This window comes from Artibeus jamaicensis, unplaced genomic scaffold (genome assembly GCF_021234435.1).
Source record: "Artibeus jamaicensis isolate MK-2021 breed Jamaican fruit bat unplaced genomic scaffold, CSHL_Jam_final scaffold_1019, whole genome shotgun sequence".
Lineage (NCBI taxonomy): Eukaryota > Metazoa > Chordata > Mammalia > Chiroptera > Phyllostomidae > Artibeus > Artibeus jamaicensis.
Genome location: NW_026522025.1, coordinates 18,122,272 through 18,138,887, shown reverse-complemented (window position 1 = coordinate 18,138,887; position 16,616 = coordinate 18,122,272). Strand labels below are relative to the sequence as shown.

General features: G+C 35.3%; 2 protein-coding genes across 7 annotated transcripts in view; one reads left to right on the top strand and one right to left on the bottom strand.

The window, feature by feature from the left end:
- SRSF11 (serine and arginine rich splicing factor 11) overlaps positions 1-9,836 on the bottom strand; it is a 45,950-nt gene extending 36,114 nt beyond the window's left edge. The window contains exon 1 of one of the 2 annotated variants that reach the window (XM_037145300.2): positions 9,731-9,836. The gene's annotated coding sequence lies outside the window, so the exon portion shown is untranslated. The remainder of the gene's footprint in view (positions 1-9,730) is intronic. The other variant, XM_037145301.2, reaches the window with a different exon arrangement.
- An 80-nt stretch (positions 9,837-9,916) lies between these two features.
- Positions 9,917-16,616, top strand: part of LRRC40 (leucine rich repeat containing 40) — a 41,576-nt gene continuing 34,876 nt past the window's right edge. For all 5 annotated transcript variants that reach the window (XM_053655543.1, XM_037145297.2, XM_037145296.2 and 2 more), the window contains exons 1-2: positions 9,917-10,121; positions 15,192-15,373. In XM_053655543.1, coding sequence (XP_053511518.1) covers positions 9,971-10,121; positions 15,192-15,373 — 333 coding nt within the window. In that variant the 5' untranslated portion in view covers positions 9,917-9,970. The remainder of the gene's footprint in view (positions 10,122-15,191; positions 15,374-16,616) is intronic.

Below are 16,616 nucleotides of genomic sequence, written 5' to 3'. Positions count from 1 at the left end.
TCCTATTTCTGGGAATATATCTGAAGGAAATGAAAAAACTATGGTGATGTGATTTTGCTTCAGTCATAGTTGGTAGGCTTAAGTGATTAATGCATGTGAAAAGCTATTATTCCAAACTGGAACACATGACCTATGTGACTCCAGGAGGCTGACAAGTAATTCAACAACCTTTGTGCCCTGCGGTAGGGGGTTGGTCTGCAAGCAATAAATATGGTATCTGAGCCATTGTGTGTCAAGGAGGGAACTTCCATGATGCAGATAAAGATGTAGGAAATCTCTGCCAGACTGATACTCTTATCTGATTAACCCTTTTTCCCAAACCCCTTACCAATTGTTTCCTCTCCTTATAAAGATGGTTGGCTTGAGGTAAGATGTTAAGACAGTTTATACGAGTAAATAACCTGCAATTTTCTCAGATCGCTGACATCTGAATAAAGCACCCATTAAAATTCAATTCTCATCTCTAACTTATTGGTTCTGGTAGTAACAGGAAGCACGAACTCCAACTTTTCTGGTTTCATTAGTTAAGACACAGAAGCAACCTGCAGCTCTATGTCCATGGATGAATGGATTAAGAAGTTGTGATGTATAAATATATATATCATATATATATGTAATATATAATAGAATAGTATTCGATAAAAACAAGTTAATCCTGTCTTCTGCAAAAATATGAAAATGGAAAGAGCTTCAGGGCATTATGCTAAGTGAAATAAACCAGACAAAGAAAGACAAGTACTATATGACCTCACTATGGAATCTAAAAAAACCCAAACACATTCATAGGAGAAAAAAAAAGATCAGATGTGTAGTTACCAGAGGAAGAGGGGAAGAGAGAAGGAATTGGAAGAAGGTGATCAACAGGTACAAACTTCTAGGTATAAGATAAATGACTACTGGGAATGTAGTGTACAACGTTATGACTATACTTAACATTATGAAAGTTATTAAAAGAGTAAATCCTAACTGTCCTCATCACAAGGAAAAAATGTTTTAAAAAAATTTTTGTTTCTGTATGAGATGATGGTAACTAAACTTACGGCAATCATTTCACAATATTTGTAAGTCAAATCACTATGTTGTACATCTGAAACTTATATAGTGTTATATGCCAATTATATCTCAATAAAACAACAACAACAAAAAAACACTTGCAGGGAAGACATTTCTAAGGAAAAAAACCTTCATGTACTTAGATAGAAGTTACCCAATTGAAAGACAGTATAGGCACAGACATACTCTATCACTCTACGTGGTGGACACCAAGTTCCTAGTTGGCTAAGTCAAGTCACTTCTGTTATTGTTAAACACCTTCTTACCCACTAATGGAAAAGATGGTGGAGTCTTTCAAATCGACACTACCTTGCATATCTGTAAAAGCAACAAGCCTGTTATCAAATTAGTTGTTAAGCAGATCCTTCCCTCTAGCAAACACACTTTTTGAAGACAGGAAAGGCAATGTACTAATCTTTGTGTTTCCAATGCCCAACAATACTACATTGGAAGTAACTCAGCATTTGACCAAAACTTGAGTATCATCTATGTGCTAGAAATTTTACCAATGTCTCACATAATCTGTTCAACAAAGGCTGGATGAATGAGGAGAGGAATACACTTGTTTGATTTACAGGAAAATTTAATTGAGAGAAACTTTTAAAGTATTTGGCTATAGAAAGCAATAAGAAACACCTAGGAAATAAATTACTGCTTACAAATCTGTAACTTAAAAAAACCTATCTCCAGCCCTGGTTGGTGTGGCTCAGTGGTTGAGTGCCAGCTTGTGAACTACAGGGTACCCGGTTCGATTCCCAGTCAGGACACATGCCTGCGTTGCAGACCAGGTTCCAGTAGGGGGCACACAAGAGGTAATCACACATTGATGCTTCTCTCCCTCTGTCTCTCCTTCCCTTCCCCTCTCTCTAAAAATAAAAATCTTAAAAGAAAATTTATCTGCAGATCTATCTTAATTTGTATCTATAAATCCACAAGTTAGATAATTGTATTTCTATTCTACTCCTAGTTTGATAAATTTGATAATTCTACAAATACGAATATCTTTTAAAATCAGAATTGTAAATCCAATGCCACCCTTTCTTCTGCTCCATCTCTAAAAAAAAGGGGAGACTAAAGAATGAGTTAGCATTAGGGAATGGATGAACGGAGGGATGAATGGACACACACTTGAGACAGAATAAAAGCTACTTTCAAATGATTATTTTCAAATGTTTGCTTCATATTGTTCAACTTATACTGGCTATTATTAGCAGGGATTTTAGACCTACATTTTAAAATTGGCAGCACAGCATATGTGAGTACCTTGAAGTTGTAGGCAAAAATCTGTACGTGCTCATTTTCAAAAGCCTTATTTTTATGATTAATATAGAGAAAAAAGTAGTAGTTTGAGCATTAAGATACTATTGCCTATATCCATATGCACAGTATTTTCTGCTATAATGCATATGCTTGGAAAATCGGTCAAGTTATTTGTACAGATGTTTGGCTTTTTTTGATTGAATGGGGTCAACAGAAATATATGGATGAAGAAGCTCCAAATACTGACCACTCAGTATTATTCCTTATGCTATGTAAGATTTTTTTGGAGTCTCAACTGAGACAAGGCTTCACCAATTTTTTAAAAATCTTAAAAAATCAGCTGAACAAAATCCAGTAGCATGATATGTATCTTTACGTCGACAGCTTCAAGCATTTTAACATTAATTTTTTCTAATCAAGGAGTTAAACATTTGTACTGTTTGAATTCCCTTCCCACCTCTGCTATAAAATTAATTCTAAAGAGTCATAAAACTGGTAAAAACCCAAAAGTATACTCAACTCAGTAACAAGAGAATCTACATTAATTGAATGCTTTTAAAATGCTTTTTATAATCCTCACAACAACTAAAGGCACCTCAACTCATAAAGAATGGAGGTCTATACATTAAAAAGAACAAAATCATACCATTTGTGAAAAGCATGAATAGACCTACAGGGCATTATGCTAAGGGAAGTCAGAGAAAAATACTACACGATTTCACTTATACATGAAATCTAAAGAACAATATAAATAAACAAAAAAGAAACAGATGCACAGATACTTAGACAGTTGCCAGACTAGGCAAAAAGGGTAACGGGACTAAAAGTACAAGTTGGTAGTTACAAAATAGTCACAGGGATATAAGGTAAAGCATGGAAAATACAGTCAAAAAATATTTTAATAACTATGCATGATGCCAGTTGTGTACTGGAAATACTAGGGAGATATGATTGCCTAACCAATATGTTGTACACCAGAAACTAACACAAAATGATATTGAATGTAAACTGCAACTTAAAAAAATTAAATAAAAATTATAAAAGAAAAAAGAAAAAGAATGTAGGTCTAGAATCAAACTGAGGGAATTTATCACCAATTAGAATAATCGTGACATTTAGTTCATTACTTTGTGGTTTAATTTCCTCCTATGAAAAATGAAACTATAATGCTTACCTCACTGAGTTGTTATGAGGTTGAAGTAAGAATACTAATGCAAATGATTAGTAAAGATAAACATTAACTACCCACAAATGAATGGTTACCTCAACTGGGTTCCATTTTATAACATTACTGTAGGCTAGTACCTTGGACTAATTCACATGTAAGGCTAGTACCTTCATCATTCACGTGAAAAATATAAATCAGAAGAGTAAATATATAAATAGATTCCTTATTTAAGACCCCATATTTTAACACAGGTTTTTTGTGGCATAGTAAAAATTTATTATAAATAAATGCAAAAGGTTAAACGAGTATATAGTTATATGAGTGTACCAGAGTAGAAGTCTCCCATTCCACTCTCCTATGCATGTTGTCAGCTAAGTAAGTGCTGCCTATAATTAGCCATGTGAGCCCCAATCTGCTTATATGGAAAATGAGAATAATGATTCCATTTAATGGTTACAAGGTTTTAAATATTACGGATAGGAAGCACCTAGCACAGGGCCTGGCATACAGGCACTCAACAAATGGTATACACCATTACCACAAAGTCTGTTTGCAACTTCATCTTTTCAATGGATGAAAATTAACAACACTTTCATCTTACCTTGGAGAATTATTGTCAAATGCAAAAAAAAAAACAAAAAAACCTTTGTAAACTGTTAAGTGGTAGTAAACGTGTGAAATATACTATTATTAGATGCCCGTTCTCCTTTAAGTCTGTTGCAATGGAAACATGACACAGATTTCAAATTTTCACATTCATTTTGGTCCTAATGTAGTACTTTACCAATAGCATACACAGATGGACGGCTAAACAAAACATTCTTTTTCTGACAAAATACAAATGTTACATGGCAAACTCTTTCTAGAAAGGCTTCAATTTTCTACATCTTCAAAGCAAGAGTATTATTCTTACTTTCAAAGGAAAGCAAGTACACATATATTTGATTAATCTTAACGAAAAGTACTGTGACACAGGTCTCAGCAAGACTAGAAAATGACCAAAGAGCACAGATTAGAAAAACAAGGAAAATATTCCTAAGTATATGAACAATATGAATTCCTGACACACACTAAAGCTAAAGGCCATAATGTTTCTTTTTCCTAATTTGCCACCCCAGTCACTTGAAACTATGAACTAAGGTTAGTTTCAAGCCACAATTAGCTCACACTGAAGTCTAAAGCATGGAGGCATTGATCAAATAACAATTTTGAAGGAGGGAAGAGATAGTGCAAAGGCAACTTTCTAGGCATAAGGAGTTAAAAGAAAAGCAAAAAGGTCAGCACCTCTAAAATGAAAAAATATCAAAGCTATATTAACTGTAGATAAATTTAGTGATGAGTGCAAAACATGAATCTTTGGAACTATGAAGAGTGCACCTGGGTTCACAGATTTGCATTGTAGAGACCAAGTATTTAAATATTCATGAGTATTTTAACACCCCAATGACAGTGTCTTTCTAATTATATAATTGTGATATTTTAAAGGATTAAAAAAAACTGATGTAGAAAAGTTAAACTGGCATTTATATTAATTGTAATTGTGAGTATAAATATTCCAATTTGAAATTTGAGTATCAAAATTGTTAAATTAAAAATCGTATTGTGATTGTCAATAAACTACCAAATTATCCTCATTTTCCTCCCTTATCAATATAAGCTGACACTAAAAATAAAGTCTCTGGGACCATATTTTGTCTTTATTAAAACTGCTGAGGAGCTTTCCTCATCTAGAACAGTTTTTGCCATGTATCAATATAATCATTTATGTCGTGCTTTCTTCGGAGTACTGAGCAAATGAAGTTGCGAGCTTAATCCAATACAACAGAGCTGTTGGCAGAGGGTTACATAAAGTCACATTTTTAATTAAACTAATTTTTAAACAGATTTATTTGGCAGTGGTTTAACAAAGAATGCTACTATGAAGCACACCCTCCTAGGGTTTGGCAACCCTAATTTTCTCTCTGTATTACTTTACCATTTCAAAGCAAACAAATTCATAAATCCTATACAATTAATATTCAAATTAAGACTTTAGGTCACAGAGCATAGTAATTTTGAAAAACGAGGAAGAAAACAGCCATTAAAGGTTAGGAGTAAGAATCCTTGGGAATAATGGGAAATATTTTAAGCCGATTGGAGAAAAACCAATAAATGACACAATAGTTTTAATTTAATGACATAAATAGGAGTGCTTTGTTCACCCGAATTTCAGCTTCTTTTTTCAATAAAAAGAAAATTAACCACAAAAGAAAACTAAAAGTAATTAGAATGTAAAGAAAACTAGTATTTAAGTAGTTGTTCCACCTTTCTTCCCATGAAAAACACTAGTACATAAAAGTCTTTTTATAAGAGGAAATGAAAATATTTTCCTAAAGCTGGTAGACAAAAATTCTTTAGTACTGAAAGTAGAGATAATTATATCACCCAACATTTGAATCAAATACTAAATCTCCTACACTGGTTAGTGTGGCTCAATGGATTGAGTGCTGGCCTGTGAACCAGAGAGTTGCAGGTTTGATTCCCAGGCAGGGCACATGCCTGGGGTGGGGGTCAGGTCTCTGGTGGGTGGCAGGGGGCAAGAGGCAACCACACCTTGATATTTTTCTCTTTCTTTTTCCCTCCCTCCTCCTTTCTAAAAATAAATGAATAAAATCTTAAAAATAAAATCTCCTAGAGCAAGTTCATTACTTTATAATTGAAAAATAAGAAAGAGAAGAACTGGGAACAAAAAATATACAAACAAATAATTTAAAATAAAATGCACTGTCTCCATCAAAAAAAGCCACAAACAACTCCAATAACAAATTACAATTCAAAGCCACATTTGAAACTATGACTAAAAATGCAACATATGTACTGCCTTCAAAGAAATAACATAGAATCTTTTTTTTATTACTTTTAAATGTTGGCAGTTATAGACCTGAATGGAAAGCAAATGTGAAATTGCAAACTGAATTTTTAAAAAGAATTTAAAAGACATATAACAAACACCTTTAAACATGGTGTTTAAAACATGAAGAGCCAGTGTCTAACATAATTTTGATAATTTAAAGAAACCTATTGATAGTGTAAGAGACAAACAGAAAGAAAACTTTGAGTAATAGGTATACGAGGATATAAAAATTTCAACTCAAAACATTTAACAAGCAACATATGAATAATCAACCATGGCAGCATTAAAAAGTAAAATGTTCCCTCAATAAACAACTTTATCATAAAATAGTTCTCACAGATAAGGCAATATTCTGAAAGATAAATAGCAATTCAAAGCTAAAACTAAATCTGTTACTTTACACAAAAAGAAAGTCCCCAGAGATATCTGCAAATTCGCTTTGCTTATTTGATGTTTTTTAAACAAACATCTTGGAAAATGTTACACAAATTAATGCCATTTTCATTTAACAGAATTTCCCTGTTTGTCTCAATAAATCCATCTTATGAATTATGCCTTTTAGCTTTAATCAAAACAAACAAAAAATCTAACATATAACAACGTTTGTAACACAGCCATGTTTGAAATGTCATTAATTTTTTAAATCAAATTTACTGGGATGACATTGTTTAATAAGATTATATAGGTTTCAAGTGTAGATTTCTGTGATACATGATCTGTATATTCCAGTTTGAAGATGTTATTAAATTTTAATGGTGAAGATAAGCTACACTTACTTTGATAATAGTCTTATTTTCTCTTATGAAACAAAACAGCATTTTTTTGGCTGATGTAATTCTTAGGCTCAATGTATTCTGGTCTTTTACTTTCAGTTTTAATTTAGCAAGGCAGCTAGACGAGTGAAATCTTCCATTACTTTAATAAAATGAATAAAATGTAGCTAGAAAAATTCTGTCGCCAAAAAGTAGCTATGCAGTAGTCTCCATTTCCTGTTGAGGAAACATCCATTTCAAATTATTTTAATCCAGTTTTTAAAAAATAAGCAAATACTTTTGCTTAAGTGCTCATGTTGAAAAAGGGTTGAGTTTTTTAAAAATTTGTAATGCATTCTTCCTAAACTAATGTAATTGCTGTAAAAAGCTAATCCCCACAAATATAATTATATAGAAATATACTCTCGCCCTGGCTGGTGTAGCTCAGTGGATTGAGCGAGGGCCTGAGAACCACAGGAGTGCGGTTGGATTCCCAGTCAAGGCACATGCCTGGGTTGCAGGCCGGTTCCCTGCAGGCCGGTTCCCTGCAGGCCAGTTCCCAGCAGGGGATGCACGAAAGGCAACCACACATTGAAAAAGAAAAAAAGAAATATACTCTCTCATAAAGAAGCTCAATTCAAGTTAAGCTTTCAGTTTCAATCAATTTGAAATAAACAGGTAATTTTCCAAATTGCATGAAGAAATAATTTTCACCTTCATGTGCATTTGCTACACGGGTACAACACACAGTGTATTTATTATGGGTACAGACTAGGAGAAATCTTTACTATAATTAAATATTATTATGAAATATTTAACAAGTCGAGGCACTATAAATTAACAAATTCATCCTCCAAAGGTAAGCTGTTAAATCCTACAAAAGAGAGACAGGGTTTTCTCTAATAAATAAAGCTCTTAAAACATAATTCTAGGTCCCTTCAAATAGATCCAGGATAAAAAGCAAGTTGAATGTGATGGAATAAAAGCCACTAGGCAAATCATGATTAATAAGAAAGGTTTTGGAGAAAGATCTACGTTCAAATTTATCGTCATAATTTATTGAAACTTGTGACCTCAGGCAAGTTTGTTAATCCCTTTTAGCCTCAATTTCTTCATCTGCAAAATTGGTCACTGTGCTAAATAAGAGAAAACAAAAGAGGTTATTAGCAATGACCCTGGCACTCAGTAAGGGCTATGGAAGGGCAATAATCAGTATTGTCAAGGCAAACTGGGAGGAGGAGGAGGACCCCATTAGTGACCTTGCAAAAACAGACATGGTCCTTGCTTTAAAACCTACTCTTTTTTTGCTTGTTAGTATAACTACTGGTACTTTTCTGATGTTCATTTTTAGTGTACAAAACTAAAACCGAAAAAAAAAAAAAGCGAGAGGGGGTTAAAAATCTAATTTTACAGGTAGCAAGAACCAGGACTCAGACAAAAGTGTGTGTGTTGCAGAATCTGTCATCGTACCTTTCAAATATCCTACCGATCCCCAGCTGAGTTGATGAGGGCTTAGGAGGCTATTTCCCAGTAGATGCTCTTTAAAACAAAATCACTCCAGGCAAAAGAAAAGCCTAGCACCCGGGACACTACTAGAGATGGTGATTCTTAATTATTTGTTTAATGAATCAATAAAGCTGTACATTTCACACAGAAACTAACTTTCCAGGAAAACCGACTTAAAATTTTCATTTCCTATTTTGAACCGGAATCCCTTTCTTTACCAAACGCTCCAGATTTAGAACTTAAGTTTCTCTTACTTTATTTTTTTTCAAGATTTTATTTATCTTTAAAGAGAGGGGACGGGGAAACATCAATTCGCGAGAGAAACATCATTGTCGTCCCTCCCACGCGGGACCCAACCACAACCTAGGCTTGTGCCTTGACCCGGAAGGCAACAAGCCACCTTTCCCTTTGCAGAGCGACCAACACGCCTGACCTGAGCCAAACAGGCCAGGACTCGCTTATTTATTTTAAAAACCAAATGAGGTACAATTTATCCCTAAATTAATTAACAAAAAATAAAGGGAGTGAGCTTTAAAAGGGGTACGTCGCCTAAAGTTACATAGTGTGTAGGATACCGAAGCAGCTGGGATTCGAACTGCTATCTCTGGGGCTCCAAAGTCCAAGCTATTTTCACTATAGTAAAGTTCACGTCTCTACTCGTCTCCCTAAACCGTCCGGTGGACGTTCATTAAGCATTTTTTCCCTTCGCTTCCTGTTGCCAACCCTTGCATCTCACACCACCTTCCATGCTGGGCTATAAACTCAATACAACAAGCCAGATAAACTAATCCGAGGAATCGGAGTCTAGTCCAGAAGAACAGAAGTCCGTTTTATTTTCTATGCCGGGCGAACGCCTGGCCCCACCAAGACCAGCGACATACACGGGCTGGGTTCCAGATCGGCTGCAGACCGCGCCCAGGTCTCAAGTTTTAGTCAAGGCCCCTGTTCAGTCCGGGCCGGGAGAAGGAAGAGGTTATTCTTCCTCGACACCCTGGCCCCGGCGACAGCACGGAGGAGAAAGACGGAGTCGCAGTAACACTGCACACACGTCATGTGCCACACCCGCCAGGCCTTCGTTGGCCGGTTAAACACACTTACTTGAGCTAAGTACTTCCAAGACACAAGGCCAGCACCGGCAACGGGAAGGGCTTCTCCGTCCTCCAGCTCCAGTCACGGACAGTGACGACATCTGAGCCGCGCCTCCGAGAAAGAAAGCCCCGCGCCAGGCCGCGAGCCCAGCACACACTGCGCGCGCCCCCGGCAGGGGCGGGGCCGCACGGCGGCGCGGCCTTTCGACGTCACGGGCGGGGATCCGCCGCGGGCCTGGAGCGTTTAAAAATGTCGCGTCTGCGGCGCGGCGCGGAGCAAGACACCCGAATAGGTTTCAGAAGTGAAAGGAGAGACTGCTCTGCCTCAGTACCCCAGGGCCTGTTAAAGGCGGCAAGGAAGAGCGGCCAGCTAAACCTGTCGGGTCGGAACCTCAGCGAAGGTAAGATCCGGGGTACGACCCGATTTGCATCCTGTCAGGAAGCACTCGTTCCGGGACCCTCCCGTTCCTCTGGCCTGGCTTTGGCTACCTTTGCCTCAGGCTTCTGGCCGGGATCCCCTTGCTTTCGTTGGGGCTCCGTCTCATCACATTCCCATCGGCTCGGTCCGCCCGCTTCGGTGGCTACTTTCGCTCCTGGAGTGTCTGGTGAAGGGACCTTGGTGGGAATGTGGCCAAAATTTAGAGGGTCGACTTCAGGGCTTTCCACAGTCTGTGGGATGAACAACATAATGTGGTTTGAATTAGCTTATCAAAGTAGCATATATTTTGTTTCTTTGGCCCTCATTTTCCGCCTCTTAATTTGATCTAACATTCTGTATTCTATCACCTTGTTTGTGAACTCAGTGAATGCTCACAAGACACTTCTTTGTGCAACTGGGCCGAGTCTTAGATAAAACTAATAATGAACATATTTCCTAAATGTGGATCCAGATGGGTGCCATACAGTGTGAATTTGAGTCCACCCTGATAAACCTAATAAAGATGAACAAGCACAGATATGGATACCATGAATTAATAATAGCCAGATGCTCTTCTATCGGTTGTATAAGGAAGGGAGTGGGAAGTGGGGAAAGAAAGAATACAGCATTCCTTCTGTAATCTTTTCCTCAATATGTAGTCAGGTTTTAGGCTATCTTGGATTAAAAACTTCAATTTTCCTTCTAATGGTTGCTTTTTTATTGTGCCATGTATGGAGTAGATCAAGCAAATGCTTGCTGAGTGAATGAAAGGATATATGACATAAAATCTCTGCTTTACACGATAAATCTTTTAATCAGTGGGAACATAAGTATTATAAAACTACAGGTATGTATTGCACTTGGTTTTCAACATTTTCCTCTGTATATCCTTTGCTTCCTGTAAGGCTGCACAGAGGTCACACATCAGAGAGGCCCTTCCTAACTACCTTATCTGTAAATACCATTTCTAACACTCTGTCCTCTTACCTGTTTAATTTTTAAACGGCTTTAAAATTCACTCTCAGAATCTATAATATTTGTTTGTTTGTTTGTTTGTTGACTTCCTTGCCCTCTCACTAGTTAATTTTGTGAGGTCAAGGAGCTTAGTATTTTTTATTGTATTCCTAGCACCCAAAATTATACTTGGTACCTAGTACATTATTGTTAAACATTTGTGCAAGGAGTAGGCAAGTGAATAAATATTTCCAAATAACAAATTGGTGTGTTGGAATGTCCTTATTGATCAGATCCAGATTTAGTCTGTTAAAGTTTTAGGGTGCAAATGAATTTTGGTTCTTAGTTCCGTAATGACATGGATCAGTGTGCTTTAGGTTATTATTGTATAAACAGAACCTAACACGATATGTGACACATACTAGGTACTTAATATATGATGTCAAAGAAGTGAATGTACAATATTTCATAGGAAATAAAAGATATAAATGAGAGAGGCACATGGTACTTGTAGTTTATATGTCGAAAAGGAATTTTTGTTGTCATAATATAGGAGGTGTTTATCTAGCTTTAGCCTTCAATTTCCTCTGGTCAGTAAAGCTTAAATACCCAAACTACTAATTCTGAACTATTTATAGTCCCTTATGTGGGGCCATGCTCCTTATCTCCTTGTCTTTCGTAATGTAACTTTGAGATGTTTAATCTTGCTGTGCCTTATTTTCTCGTTAATAATGTGGTAATAATAATAATTGGACCTACTAAGGTTTAAATGAGATAACACAAGTAAAGTGACTGGTACATAAAGAGTGCACAGTAAAAAATTGCCTATTGCTGTTATAATGTCTATAGCCTCCTAAGGGGTTTCCTGGATTTCTAGTTTTAAGTCTCACACTCTAATCAGTGTCATTACCAAGAGTTATCTTTCCAAAATACAGATCATCTTATGTCACTCAAAACATTTAATGACTCCTCGTAATGCTCAAGATTCAGCATAAACTTCTTAGGACAGCATAAAAAAAAAACTTTTGAAATCTTACTCAAAGTATGCAATGTCTAGATAACACCTCCCATCTCTTCAGAATCCTGTATTTGAAGAATGACAAAAACAAAAATTTTTCCCCCATAGTTTGTATTACTGTTCACTTAGTGTTGTACTGCTCTGAGTTTTGATAAATGCATAATGCCTTGTATCCACCATTACAGTATCATTTGGAATAGTTTCATTCCCTAAAAATACCCTGAGCTCTACCTATTCATCTCTTACTCTGCTTCCCCTTGGAGCTGTGGCAGCCATCAGGCTTTCTACTCCTTCTGTGGTTTTGTCTTTTCCAAAATGTCATATAATTGGAATCAGAGTATGTAGCTTTTACAGACTGGCTTTTTTCACTAAGCAATATGAATTTTAGTTTCGTCCATTTCTTTTTGTGAATTGTTAGCTCATTTCTTTTTATCACTGAATAATATTGTATGGTATGTATGTACAATTTTATTTATTCATTTCGCCTTTTGAAGGACACCATGGTGGTTTTTCAGTTTTTAATGGTTATGAATGAAGCCATTATTTGTATGCAGGTTTTTGTGTGGACATGTTTTCAATTCATTTGGGTATAAACCTAAGAGAACTGTTGCTGGATCACATGGTAAGACTATGCTTATTTTTGTAGAAAATTGTCTGACGGTCTTCCTACCAGCAATGAATGAAAGTCCATGTTGCTGTACATCTTTGCAATCATTTGGTATCTTCTGGTTTTTGGTGTTTATTCTAACTGGTGTTTATCAGTATCTCATTGTTGTTTTAATTGGTTGTTCCTTAATAACATGTGTGTCATGTTTTCTTATGTTCATTTGCCATCTTTATATCTTCTTTGGTCAGGTGCCTATTTAGATGTTTTGTTCATTTTTATTTTTTAAATTTTTCTTAAAAAAATAAAATTTAATGAATTTATTTTTAAAGAGAGGGGAAGGGAGGGAGAAAGGGAAACATCAATGTGTGGTTGCCTCTCGTGCACCCCCTCCTGGGGACCTGGTCCACAACCCAGGCATGTGCCCTGACTGGGAATGGAATAGGTGACCTCTTGATTTGCAGGCTGGGGCTCAATCTGCTGAGTCACGCCAGCCAAGACTTTTGTTCATTTTTAAATTGGATTGTTTGTTTTCTTATTGTTCAGCATCTTTGTCCTTTATTATCTTTTTACATGTCTCTGTTTAATAACTGATGGTCCAATAATAAATGACACACAGAAATGGTACAGTGGCCTGTTGGTTATGATTCTTAAAATCTAAGCTATAGGAAATGTAGATAAAAATCTACAGAAGCATTTTTGACATAATCAACATAATTGCAGAAAATTATTATTACTCTCTTTTCTAATAAACTTTTACTAAATTGTTGCTTGTACTGGCCTACACATGGTTGTGTTTTTTAAAATATACTAATTTTTTAAAAAGTCCCCTCATTACTCCTAAATATTATCACCTAAAATTATGAATTATGTTCAGAAGAGATTATCAAACATAGCTTCTTTCAGATTTCCATCAATATGTATGAGACACCATGAGAAGTATTTTATGTGAAGTATATGAAATAATAAATGTGAAAGCATTTGTGTGCTATGGGGAGTGCCACATACTCATTTAAAGAGCATTTCTTGTATACGTACTCTCTGTGTTTCTCCCAGGTATTGTACTAGGTACCATGACACTTCAAACAATTTATAGTCATATAAGCATTTAACATGAGCTTTATTCAAATTTATTTTTTAAGAATTGCACTTGTTAAATAATTTATGTTTTATTTCAAGACTTTCTCTTCTTTTTCATGTATACATATATGTGGATATTTACTTATGTAGCGGTTTTTCTGTACATACATATGTAAGATTACTTTCGTATATTACATTATCTGTATTTTAAAAATTGGCATCTTTTTTTACGAGAGTTAACCTTATTGGGGTATAATTTACAACAGTATATGCATCCATTTTAAGTGCACAGTTCAATGAGTTTTGGCAAATATACACAATTGTGTAACCACAATCAAATTACAGAACTTTCTAAAACTTGAGATGTTCTCTTATGCCCCTTTGCTGTCATTCTAACCCCAATGTTTCACACAACTAGTGATTGACTTGTTTTTTGTCAATATAGATTAGCCTCTTCCAGAATTTCATTTAAATGGAATTATACACTTGTGATGATTTGTTTGTTTGTTTGCTTTAGGCTTCTTTTGCTTATTTTAGTTTTATTTCCATGCTCATCCTTTTTATTGTCAAATAGTTCATTCATCTATTGATAGACATTTGAGTTTTTTCTAACTTTGGACTATCATGAATAAAATTCTCAGGAGCTTTCAGATACAGTCTTTGTGTGGCCATATGTTATCATTTCTGATGAGTATATCGGGTGAAGTAGAGAACAGCTACCAGAGTCAGATAGGCCTTCCAAATATTCAATGAGAGACAAGCCAATATAGCTTTATCAGGGTTTGAATCCCATCTCTACTATTTATTAGCTGTATAATACTGGATAAATTATAATTCTCTCTGTGTCCTATTTTTGTCATCTGTGAAATGAAAATAGTTATAGCACCTACCTCACAGAGTTGTTATAAAGTTTAAATGAATATGTTAGAAATTTACCTGGTAATTGTAAATATTATTAATATTATTAGGTACTATTATTATCAGTGCTTTCTGACACTCGGCATATACTTCTGTTATAAAATTTATAACATTACCTTATAAATGTTGACTTTCATGCCTCTGTTATTCTGCTGGCATAATGGTAGAACCCCTTCTTTGTCTGGTATATATGTACCATTCGGTGTTGTGCAGAGTACATATATAGTAAATAAAATTGAATGAAAATAAAAGTGAGATCGTTATGTAAAATACACATCACATGTCGTTTTTTAATAAAATAAACTTTTTCTCCAATCTAGTTAGAATTCATTGCTATTTGAATTATTTGAAGTTTTTTATTGTTTAGCAGTTGCTTTTCAGTAGGTAAACTGATTAGCTATTATAAAAATTTGTCACTTAGAATCTAACTGCTTGTTATCTGTCCCTTTTATGTTTTGGTCTGGTTGTGGTGGCAATAGTGCCTCAGTGTGTCTGGAGAATAAACGTGGATATTCCTGAGGAAGCTAATCAGAATCTTTCATTCAGTGCTACTGAGCGATGGTGGGAGCAGACAGATTTGACCAAATTAATCATATCCAACAATAAACTTCAGTCACTTACAGACGACCTCCGCCTCCTGCCTGCACTCACTGTTCTTGATGTAAGTTGACTGTTTATAAACATGGGTCATTAGTTGAAGAGATTCTAAAGCTAAATTTAGGCTTTAATAAGCAGAAAACCCATTTCAATTGGTAAAATACAAGAAAGATAACATTATTTTTAGGCATAACATAGTGTTTAGGAGTGTAGAGTCAGAACATCAGCCTTCAAATTTTGACTGTCACTTGACAGCTGTGTAAACTTGGGAAATTACCTCTTTCTTCCTCAAGTTGCCACATCTATAAACCAGGACTGGCACTACTACCTATTTATAAACATTGTTCTTAGAATTAAATGAGTTAATGCCTACAAATAGAATGGATTTTTAACAAGGGTTCCTGATACTCATATTTTTCTATTGCTATTATTTTAATATCATTATTATTCTAAATGTTAAAGCAACTGTAGTTGTTTCTTGAACAGTGCAGGGGGTAGGGCCAGTAACCCCCTGCACATTTGAAAAATTCATGTATGACTTTTGACTCCCCAAAAGTTTAATTACTAATAGCCTACTTTTGACCAGAAGCCTTACCCATAACATAAATAGCAGGTTAACATATATTGTGCATATTATATGTATTACATATTGTATTCTTACAATAAATTAAGCTAGAGAAAAGAAAATGTTATTTAGAAAATCATAAGAGAAAATACATTTACAGTACTTACTGGAAAAAAAAAATCCTTGAATAAGAAGAACTGTGAAGTTCAAACCCATGTTGTTCAAGGGTCAACTGTACTTACAATTAATTTAACTTTCCTTTAACATTGACTTCAATTATTAAACTTAAATTTTTTGTATGTATTCAGGGACTGTGTTTTAGTCTGTAGTTGCCATGTCGTATGATAAAGTGTGCATAGTTTATTTCACAATCTACACACTTCTGACGTTCTTTACTTAGGAACATCAAATATCTTCCAATTCCTGTCTAAAAAGTTAGATCTAGTCAAATTTCTAGAGAAGTTTTTATTTTCTTCATTTTCAAAGTGAATGGATTGGCTTAGGTGTTCTGTAAGATCTCTGGTACTGTGAAAACAATGTGATTCTTTGAGAACATGAGAGAAGTCTCTTACTCCCTTCTCATTAGTTTTTGTATATGTTGACATAAATCATGCCATCGAAGGCTGTTGTTAGTTTCTAACTCTCCCATGTCTTATTTGAGATTGAAATTCCACTCAGTGAAGTGAAGGTTTTTAATTATAATATTTAATAGTGATGACATACCTTCATGATATCTGAACAG